Raw genomic sequence first — 11,625 nt, forward strand, 5'->3', positions numbered from 1 at the left:
TTCCACATATCCATTACTATCTGACTGGAGGAAGTGTTTTTTTTTCACTTTGAATATTTTCAGATTAGGAAGTAAGATAAGAAAGCACCAAGTTCCCCCAAATGAAAAATCTTTCTTGATGCTTCTAGAAGTGTAACATTAAAATTACCGTAATTATGTATTTTACATTTTTGTTAATTTTATTTGTGGAATATCCTCACCAAAATGATATGGCTTCATATTACAAATTAATATGAGCTGGAATGCTTATACACTGAAACATTTTCCAATACTGCAAATGTGCCAGCAGAACCCGTGCCCAAAATTAAATTGTAGTTGTGGGAATATTGCGAACACTGACTAGTTTGCTTCAGGTTTGGAATAAATCCAAAATGTCAACAGAATATGAACATAATAATCAGGTTTTATCTTGACAGAGGAAAAAAAGTTTAATTTGTGGTATTATTCCTATTAAAGTTACCCATTCTTCCATGTTCACATGGATGTCATTGAACGAGCTATGCATGGTGAAAACACAAGCAGCAGAAGAATGGACAGTGAGTCTGAATGAGGACTAGGAAAAGAGAACAAACAAATATCACACATCTGGTTGTTGCTCAAGAGCATACTCAACAAGCAGAAAGCAATGCAGGAACGGTTTCCACCTGCAAGGTCTTTGTTAAGATGGTAGGTGGGCCTTAGGGATGAATATCATTTTTAAAGAGGTTGCCACAGGTTTTTTGAAAAGGGTTGCCATGGTTACGGGAGACACACCGTGTATCATCCTGGAATGAGAGCAGCTCGGAGTTCCTGATGCCATCTGAAGTGCAAGATGCCAGATGCAGGTTCTTTTCAACTCTGCACTCATGGGCAATGCAAACAGCCAATTATTTGATGCCCTGAAGGTCTGGCTGCCAAAGTCTGCACTCCCACAGCCAAGACTCAGAAGCAGACCATTGGGGGTACCAACAACAGACCAATGCTATAACAGGACAAGGCGCTTGGCAACCTCCCTACTTTAGTTTTTAAATGATTTAGACACATCTGAATCTTTTATGACCCAAGTTTCAAATAAATTAAAAACAGCAGTGTGCAATGTGTCTCCTAGTTCCTAGTCAAGGTTTTAGTTCGCTGTATTTCACAGGGAATAATATTCACTCAAGTTGCAATTCCCAGAACCAACAGATACAAAAGAATCTGTCTTAAAATGATAAAGCTGAGCTTTGTCAAACCACACTAGTAGTGGCCAATATTAGTTAATTTTCAGAGATAAAACCAAGCTTCAAGCTGGCCTCCAGGAGCTAGTGCATCCATAGAAACAAACTGTCCAATGCCCCTTCAGCAGGGAAAAGAGGCCCCATTTACTCACACAATGCAGAGAAAAAAGCTGGTCATATCTTAACATTGTTTATAACATGTGTTGGTGACAGAGCGCCATTTCCCAAGGACAACAAGCTCAACAACTATTCTCAGCCACTACTCCAACCCACAGTATCCTGTCCTGTGACTAACAGATGTAGCTGGTAGTGCTATGACTGAGAGGGGGGACAAACTGGGCGTGGCTCTGAGGCAAGTGGCCAGGGCCTGTGTTTCACTTCCTGCTTCTCCTGCTTTGCCTGGGTGAGGCAAACAAAGCGTCACCTGCCAATTTTCCATGGAGTGTTCAATGGACAGATTTACAAGAACTTTTACTGTGCTTAAGCTCACAGCCCGTGGTACCGCTCACCTTTCTGAAAATGTGATTCTAGTGTCTGAGACAGATACACGACTCATTTTGATATTACACAACCAATTAAAAACTGGCATGATAAATGAGGTCTTGGTATAGTCACAAGTGTTTTTAAATATTATTTTATAGACAGACAGCTACTCTTAAGACATAGACTGTAAGACAGATATGATGCTCACAAAAGCAGACACAGAACTTGTGTACTTTGTTCATTTGTCACATCCTCTCACAGTGAAAAATAAGTTCAAGAGACTGCCAGGTCATTCTGAAAAGATGTGTATGCAAAACCAAAACTAAAAACTGCACTAGCATCGGCAACCGCAAGCCTTGTCTCCATATCCTTTGAGAAACTGCGTCACCCACACAGTAATTCAAATTGAACTTCATTCATTGCACAAGATTCAAATCTGCTGAAAAACAAGATGGTAGAAATCGACTGAAAAACTGAAAAGTTTCACTTATATCTTATGACTTTTGCTAACAGTTGCTATTTTTCAAGCAAGTGTAATACCTACAGTACATACTTTAAATGTGCTGCACTTTAATGTTTAAATAAAGCTTCTATAATGCTCCCGTGTTATGTCATCAATATCTGGAATCGTATTATTTCAGCATGTCATCGGTTTCCTGATAATGCCGTCAACTGGACATGACTCCACTTCCATCCTACCTTATATAAAAATCCTTGTTCCGTTATTAAATTGACGACTATTCCTTCCTGTTACGGTGTGCATACTAGGTGAATACGCAGGGCTTCTCCTCTTTGGAGATGATAAACATTTTCAATAAAATGCACAAGAGATTTATCAGCTGGCTAACCTTTTTCATAAATGAATCCTGTAGGGCTCGAAAGGAGCTTTTTGTAGTCTGTTATCTGATGTAAAAAGTGTAAACCATTTCACCAAAAAACTAATTTAATCAACTGGTTGCTACCCAGCACTTTCACATTTTGCCCTCTGAATAGTTTTACAAGCTTCTTTAGTCCAGCTTGCAGGTACCAGGCTATTGCCCCACTTGTGAAGCACAAATGTAGCGGTGGCTGAATGTCCACTTCACGCCAGGCCTTTCTTTCAATGCCCATCTGTTCAGACGGACCTGCCAAGCCCTCACAAACCCTCGGCTGCTCTACACTCCCGGAGCGCTGCGAGTTCAGAGAACAGGCCATGTCTCGATTCTGCTCTCCGCAGCGTGTGCCTTTGCTAGCCTGTGTGCGTGTGCAATGCATTTTTTGGCACTGAGGGGCACTGAGGCTGGCTTGGAACACAACATCACAATAAATAAGAGCTGCACTAACGTTGGGTTTCATTGTCAAGTATATAATAGCCAAAGCATAGTTCAGCCAGAAAACACAACAGAATGTCTTGAATTCACTCAGAAATACACAAACATATTTTGACATCCAAATGCAGTTTTTCCATCCCCCCTTCCCCCCTTTTGTACTATGCTCTTGAGACTCTGCAGGTGGAACTGCAGCTGAGCACCTGTTCCACAATTCACCTGCGAGCCTGTGACTTCTTTCAACCCCCAACACTACAGGCCACATGGCACACCACAGGATAGCTGCTGCTAGCCAATTGAGAGACTGATTGACAAACCAAAAACTGTAAGGCGCTTGGCATGTACACACCTCAGGAAAATAAAGTCAACTGCCTCCCGTCACTGAGGGCACCTGGCCATACTGGCCGAACTAGCAGCTTCTAGGCCACAGGGCTCAGCTTTCATTAGGTCCAAGAGACTTTACAGAATGATCCACCCTGGAGTTCAAATGCATAAGACATTTTTTAGTTGAAGTGTTCTATTTTGTTTCCGTACCCCAGGTACAATGAGAGAGACTGAGTTACAGGCCAAAGAAAAAACCTTTTTGAGCTCAGAACAAACCTTCCAAAATGCAAAATCTTAGTCAGTGAAAAAACATTATCTGGTTTGTCCTACCAGTTCTGTAGCAAAAATTAAAGAACAGCACTAACTTTGCTCTAGATGCCTATGAAGTCCTGTTGCAACAGCAGGCGTCAAGAAAGAGTTTGTTCGCCAAATGGTGCAGGGGACGCGTGGGGGAGCGTGTGCGTTTGTGTATGCAAGTGCGGCGGGGGCGGTCATCCTCTCCCACTCTTTCCAGCAGGCATCAATGAAGCCCAGCTGGAATCACACTGGGTTACTGACCTCAGCCAAGAGAGCCAGCCTCTCCATCTGGTAGCAGCATAGTGGGGGTACTCCCCACTTCCTGTGTTAAAAAACACATCATCGGTCTCCGGGCATCCATGGAGTCTTACCCTAATCTCCCACCAGAGAGGTGACACTGTCCCTTGAATGTTTGACACACTTGTTTGGAAACAAGACCACTGACACTTCAACACTATTTAACATGGATTAATAATGAAATGGATACAAAAAATGGGAGCCTGCACTGCAGACCAAAAGGATATTGGACATGTGGGACAACAGGATAATTAGAGGTGGACTGACAATTGTATATCTCGACATAACCAATCAACTTTCCACCATTTTCACATTTCTTAAAGTTGGTGGCATTTATTTAGCACAATGAAAACAATGTTGAAAGTCAGTATGGACCGATTTCTATATTCTACATTTAAACAAAACAATAAAAACGAAAGGTTCACAAAGATTATTTTCAAGCACGCTCCTCTAACCATATTTTCATATTTAATTTCAAAATGTATTTTCTGAAACAAAACACGCCAACAAACCAAACTATTAACCAAAGTAATACTTTATTAAAATGTTATATTACATCATAGGGGCACATTTAAAATTACAAGAGTAAAAATTTTGCTGAAAAACAGACCAGTCTCTAGGACAGCGGAGTGCTGCCATACACCAGTGGTTCATTACAGCAGAGGATTATAAATAGGCTGAAGATAAGACTGATTCTCAATTTACTCCAATCACCCCTCCGTTAGCACTTTTGAGAAGCTCGATAATGAGACACTGACAGCTACTTAGCAGCAAAAAACTACAGCTCAGTCCAAAAAGGGTACACCACAGGGCCACCTACACACACTACAATACACAGCACATTCAGAAATCAGGGAAAGAACAGACGTTTATTCCTGAAAGCGACAAAAACCGAAGCCATGCAGAATGGGAATGCTTTCAGGATTCCGGTAGCAGTAAATCAATGTGAAATCATTTTTAGAGGAAAACAGGGAAGCCAAGAGAAGCCAAAGCAGGTGGTTCCATTTAGATTTTCCCAGTTTTTTAAAACCAGATATCACAAGAAGCAAATGACAGTATGGCAAATCAACGTGGAGAAAACATGATCACAAAGGAATACAGGGATGCTCAATACTACTGGGATAAAAACGAACAAAAGCAGCCTTTGAACTATGCGCAATAACCAATAGATTCACTGTGCCAATCAAGACTTTCAAGTGAATTTAAATATAAACCATAGGTTCTGTTCATATGGTCATTTCTCTGAGGCAATGATTGATTTTATGCACCATGTACACATCGACGTGTGAATGTTAAATACAAAGTGGTACAGAATATAGAAACATTACCCTCACTGGGGAACATCCCACCATCCTATCATTAAATGCACGGCTTCCATTTCTCAGGGCATTATAAAATCTTTCATACGTAATACCGCCGGGCACCGCAGAGACCCTAACAGACGAACAACTGTTCTGGCCGAAAACAATTTTCCAACAAAAATCGGCACATTTGAAACATTTGGAGACACGTTTAAAACAGCACAGTGGTGATATTAAATAATATAAACAGTGTAACACCACCTTTGATAGTTTTTGTTCTGAATCAAGCCTGATGATCTGATGGTTACAACAAATTTTGATGACCTAATAAGAAAAAAAACAAAACAATTTAGCATCTTTTTGAAGTACCATCTCATTCTCATGAAATTCAAAGGGCCTCGGTTTTGAAATCCAACTGAATCGAACGTTCTTGAACCATTTATTATCCTGACAAATTCTGCACCCAAATTAACCCCCAAACCAGCACTTTTTTTAAACTGAAAAAAATAAAATAAAAAGTGTTTCCACAGAAAGTAAGAAAGGGAGACCGACACAGTCCATATGGCGAGTTGGCGTCAGTGTGAAGGTTGCATTGCTGCCTGTGAGAGAAACTGCAGTCAAGCTCAGGGGCGGCACGCTCGTCCTGAATCTGTGGGGGTCTCCCCGGCGCTCTGAGGCTGTGCAGAGCCCGGCCTCGCCCGCTCAGGCCTCCACGTCCGCCAGCTCCGGGGGCAGGGGCGATTTGGGGTGTTTGCTCTCAAAGTGCTGCTTGAAAGTCTTCGGGTCGGGCATCTGTGTCTGGGAAGAGAAGTCACGGGGTTAGATATTATGACAACACATTGTTTCCACCGCCAGTGCTGGATCCCGTCCACATGGCTGAAGTTGAACTGGGAAATCCAGGCACACAGTCTTGCAGGTTTCCCTCACGGAAAAAGGGAATATACAGCAATATATTGCATATTTATGAACTTAAATTGATAGAACGGATTTATAGCAGTCTACTATATTGCAATATCTGAAAGGAGCAATCATTTGTATATCTGCCAACATTTTGTGCTGTTACATATTCATGCAAGTTATTTTTAAATTCATTCCATTTTCTCTACAAGTTTTAAGGGCACAACTAAGAGCAAATTCTACAACTTCGACCCATCTGGGAAACAGCTCTGCCTCCTTTTTAGTTCTAAAACAAGTAAACAGAGAGTAGGCTGCCTTTATACATTTAAAATGAGGAGTGAAATCAACAGGAGCTACTCTACCAATATATATCCCATTTTCCTGGGAATAGGTAGTCAGAAGTACAGCTACAGACCACAAAACAAACAAAGATACTTCCTGTGAAATCAGCACCCTAACCTCAGCATGAAACAGCCAATTTGAGTTTTCCTGCTGCCAGATTCAGACAAGGCCACACAAGAAAGGATGTGCTAGGTTATCATTTTCTTGTAATAAGAAAACTATCTAATTTACTTCAAAGAGAGACTTGAGGAAGAGGACCGCAGAAAAAAAGGTGCTCAATGGGGCAATACACATAAAGTGAAAAACAGGAGATTGACCATATGTGGCAATAAACACAAATTTATAAGTCTGTTAATGTACACAGAGTATGTGTAAACCAACTCCGTATAACGTACATTCCTGCTATTCCATACGGCCTCTGTCCTTCACCCCTACCCTCACCCGCACACCATTTCATCTGGCTCCAGGTTTCTCCGGAGGAGCCGCGCCCGGCTGCTTACCCGGCACACTGCGCAGGTGAACACCAGGGCAGCCTTGGCGGCAGCCTTCTGGTCGTGCCCTTTGCTCTTCTTCGCCTCGGCCTGCTTCTTGGCGTTCTTCTGCTGGGACTGGATCTTCTGGTGCCCACGGGCCATGGCTACCACACCGGCTGCCCAGAAAGAGCAAAAGAAGCAGTCGGCTTACCAGCTTCAACTGTGCAGGCACTGCCCTTCCCTGGAGCTGCCTCACAACACTGTCCGGAACTATGCTAAAAATTGCAAGCAGACCCCCCAAATAAGCAACGCTTGGGCATTATGTACAATGCAGACTTTCAAAGTCCGCCATCAAACCTGAAAGACAGCTGGCAGACGCATACCAGGCAGCAGAGCCCAGTCCCCAAAGGGGATCAAAGGGGCTCTGCTGGAGCAGGTCCTTTTGTTGCCGATGAGCGGAGCCTCAACACTCCGGATCAAAGACATGAGACAGACAATGGGGTCACAGTCTGGGTTCACACGCACACAGCAGTTGACTCGCATAAATTGCTGTAAAGTCGATATCTACCCTACAGTCAGGGATGGGCAAAAACATACTAAAATGCATCTTGTCACAAAACAAAAAGTAGCTCCAAATAAATATCTATAAAACATGGGATTAAAATGAGAGGCATATGTTGCCTTGAAGATCTCTCAGAAATGGATACTGAAAAAAGTGTTCAACCTGTATTACAAATAAATACCTAAAGACATGCATTTGAAATGCTTGTCTACCTATAGTCAATGTAATTATCACTTACCAAGCACGTCCACCAAAATCTGTAGATATGAATCAATGCATGTGTGTGTATAGCCTATTTCAGTAACTTACACACTGCATCCTAAAAAGATATTTCGCACTCACAACAGTTTGGCAAACCAGGCGAGAAATTAGGTTAATCACATTTATTTTGGGCTTTCGCAGAAAGTAATTAGTCTGTGAAATATTCCTTAATGAGGCCAACACCAGGAATGTGAAAAAGGCAGCAGACACTGGCCCAAATTATGTCACCGTTGAATATCTGAAAGTGTTTTCTGTGTATGGCTGCTGTAGGTGGAACAGGAATCATAGATATCAGCAGGGCACGATATTACTTCCGGTTCTGAGGTTGAGTACTGAAAGCTGGCCCTAGTTAGCAGCACCATCCACAGTACCGTTTGAAGACAAGATGGCATTGATTACGTTGGCGTCATTTTTTGGCGCAAACCACACCCCGTAGTTGCAACAAACGTTCAGAATCGATTCCATTGGTCAACACAACAAGAGCGCTGACCATACCCCCCAAAAAATGTTGTCACTGATTACAGTGAACGCATTTTATGGAGGAACAGCGAGCAAAAGTACTAATAGTCAGAAACCGAATGAACATTTGATGTTTAAATCTGATTACAATTAGAAATATTTGTTGTTTGGTCTGGCATGGAAACTTTAGTGATATTCAAGTGACAGCACGCCCTTAAATGTAATTGTGTAGCACTCATATGTGGGCATTAGGACTTAATTCCCATGAAGTTCATGCACAGAGTGAAAGGCATCAATGTTCATTTGCACTTCCAAGTAGGGTTGTTAATGATTGATCGATTACTTTCCGTTAAAAGTTTGATCAATCAAATTAAATGATCAAATTGAAAAATTTGGGGTCTCAACGGCCATTTGCCATTTCCGCAATTTCCTCAGTTTAGTGCTTTCTGTGATTTTTCCAGGTTTGGGCGATAACTCAACCTAGCCTAAACGTAGCCTACAGTGTTATTCGTACAGACGTGTGAATTTTACCAATATGGCCAAATGCTGGGAGAAACAAAGTGCAACAATGTATAAGATTCTAGAATGCGTCCTTGTCAGAGGTTTGACGGCCCCTGTCAACAATTTTAATTCACAGCGCTCCCAACATTCAGTGACAAGAGTCACACAATCCTGTACAAGAGGTATACCAAAACAAACTTTAAAGAAATGAAAACGATAACCATGTTTTATTCTCGTAATGCAATTTCAGCATGCTCTGTTTCTTGCAACATTCGGTGAAAGGCAAAGTAGCAGGCTCTTTCTTTGCATGACAGACCAAATTAGGCAATTAAATGTACCACCCCATCAATGAATTTCACTCGTAGGCCATTTGCTCATAGCAGCCGGTTACTTCGTTGTTTATTTATTTTACTTCAAAAACTTGTTACAGTTGCGCATGTAATTTAATTGTTTCCCACTGCTGTGTGTGAGATCTATTAATTAATTTAATAAATAAATGCGTATTTTCAACAGATTTCTTCAACTCGTTTCATTCTTTCGTGATTTTCAACACATTTGCCTGCAATGTAGACACCGATTGTAATGTTTTTTTCATCTATCCATTATCATAGTTTCCGAGTACTAAGCAGCTATTTCAACCAAACTTTTTGTGGACCATTTCAGTAAAGGGTCATAAATGGAAAATCATATCTGCTTGGTCATGGCCATTTTGTTTTTCAGCCATCTTGGATTTTGTTGGAAAAAAAAAACCCATAGGGACATCTCTTGGAGCGATCACCCAACCAAGCTGCAATTTGGGATTTTGTATCTTTGGTCCATTGTTTTTAAGAGCTGTTAAGTAATATACGTACAAATTTGGCAATAAAGGCACCATAAAGGTTGAGTCCCCATTCTACCCATAGACGTACGCTCTATGATTCAACCTTTCGACCATCGGGCCTGGAGGGATATACCCCACGTTTTGTGAAATTTGACCACTTGGGAGCGCTTTACCAAAAAATACAAACCAAAAAAACAACAAAAAAAACACCAATTTCTCTGAAACTCAAGATTCAACCAAATTTTTTGGGAGAACATTTCAGTAACGGGTCCGAAACAGAATTGGTCGCATTGAGGCGCCGTAGCGCGTGGCTCATTCATTGCCGCTTGCGCAATATTTAAAATTATATTATGCATAATGAATATGTATTAGATTGCATCATATATACATTATATTGTTTCATACATAAACTGAGGACAATTCCTCATGCGAGGACATTTGTTTTTCAAAAACGACTTCCTGTTCCAGGACATTGATTAGTTTCTATAGTTATCAGGCACTACTAGTTACAAATAGCGAGGAAAAAGTAAAAATCCACAGAACACATTCCGGATCTCTGGAGGTTAATGAAACTTTTTTCGGACACCTTAATGAAACCATCCTAGCCCCTAGTCGTATAATGACGACGAAGGAAGCACTTTGCAGAAAGGTCAGCAAACAGCAGCCATGCTTAGCACATGCACAGTTTACCCCAGCTATAAAGCTAAGAAAGTCAATTCGATTCTACCCTCATGTAGGCGACTAGGCACAGTGTAGCCTACCCTGAAAATTATCTCGTAGCTACAGGCATACAGATTCTTTAAGAGTTTGACTGATGTGCAGTAAACTAAGCAGTAGAGTTAACCCGGTAGACATATTGTGTCGTAATATTACACGATATAAACCACATTATCTTACGTAGACAAGATATCTACTTAACACAACCCAAGCAAGTTGCTTAGTCATCTATATTTAAATATGCATATGGTTATTCTGAGTCGAAATCTAATCTGAGACTATCGATACGATACCACTGAAAGCATGTGGCAACCAACCACGCCGAGCAGCGAAAAGTGCCTTAGAGACGGCTAGCTAAATGTTAAAACAAGATTCCAGTCGCACTCAAAGATATTTACAAAACAACCATTTTGAAAATAGTTGCTTAAAGTAACGGTAAATAGTAAGTTCATTATATATCATGCTGCACTTAGCTAAACAACTTCACCCCTGTAGTCAGCATAAAACAGGATACAGGACTTCGTTCTATGAGGCTCGCGCCTGGTGCAACTCCTCGAATCTTCAAACATTCCAATAAACATTTCTTTCAGATTAATCACAGAGGCATATGCCTTGAGAATTGTAACAGCGACAAACGATTGTATGTGGGAAGTTACCAAGCGGTTACAGCTTTTAAAAAATCAAAATGTAGCACTGGGTCGAACAACAAATCGCCGCATTTCAATCGACCCTTGGTAAAACGGTACAACTGTTAAAGCTATTTGTTGCTGCGACCGAATCACATTAGCCTACATATCACACGCTTTCCATCGTGAATAGCGATATCTACATTATAAATTATACTTACCTGTCGAATCTAACTAAAACAACAAAAATATGTATATGACTGAAATTATGTCTCCGCTTCTTCACTTCTGCTCCCTCTCCAACACAGCGTAGCCCGCCCGTCAGTCAGTGCTTGTTTGCAACCAAGCTTATGCACACGGCCCAAGAAGACGTCTGAGCAAGCGAATGACTTTATTCAACGAGAGGAAATGTGTATGGCGTCCCTGCCTCTTTTCCTGAACGGGCTTACGCTCTGGGTGGGGGGAGACAGCCAAGCTCTTCCCGTGTTATATAACAGCGAGTGGTGGGGCAATATATTTTCTTTAGACGTGAGTCGGGGTTTGTACTGAAACAACAGAGTTCTAAGGACTTGGGTTGGGTGTTTCTTTTACCAGATGGAAAACAAATAGCTGTCAATCGAATTCTGGTTTGGACGAAAGTCTGCTTTGCAGTGTGGCGACCACTGCACACGCTTTCAAGATCTCGACTATAGCGTAGGCTACTTGGTCACTTGTTACGAAAGAATACCGCGAATTCAAATTGCTCATCGAGGCCAAAACGGA

The 11,625-nt window shown here is 41.5% G+C and overlaps 1 protein-coding gene across 1 annotated transcript; it reads right to left on the reverse strand.

Moving 5' to 3' along the window:
* Nucleotides 1-4,421: 4,421 nt before the first annotated feature.
* znf706 (zinc finger protein 706) lies at nt 4,422-11,625 on the reverse strand. The gene is made up of 3 exons (XM_064308907.1): nt 11,085-11,625; nt 6,945-7,093; nt 4,422-6,003 (listed from the first exon to the last, which is right to left on the reverse strand). Exons 2-3 carry the CDS (start codon nt 7,077-7,079, stop codon nt 5,908-5,910), a joined length of 231 nt encoding a protein of 76 aa, XP_064164977.1. The 5' UTR covers nt 7,080-7,093; nt 11,085-11,625; the 3' UTR covers nt 4,422-5,907.

This window comes from Anguilla rostrata, chromosome 1 (assembly GCF_018555375.3).
Source record: "Anguilla rostrata isolate EN2019 chromosome 1, ASM1855537v3, whole genome shotgun sequence".
In the NCBI taxonomy this organism is placed as follows: domain Eukaryota; kingdom Metazoa; phylum Chordata; class Actinopteri; order Anguilliformes; family Anguillidae; genus Anguilla; species Anguilla rostrata.

What these genes read in the sequence shown, in the direction of transcription:
- znf706 (XM_064308907.1), bottom strand. Translation starts at nt 7,079, where the DNA reads ATGGCCCGTGGGCACCAGAAGATCCAGTCCCAGCAGAAGAACGCCAAG. An exon ending in TCACCTGCGCAGTGTGCCGG is followed by an intron (nt 6,004 to 6,944) that starts GTAAGCAGCCGG and finishes TTCTCTTCCCAG; the next exon opens with ACACAGATGCCCGACCCGAA.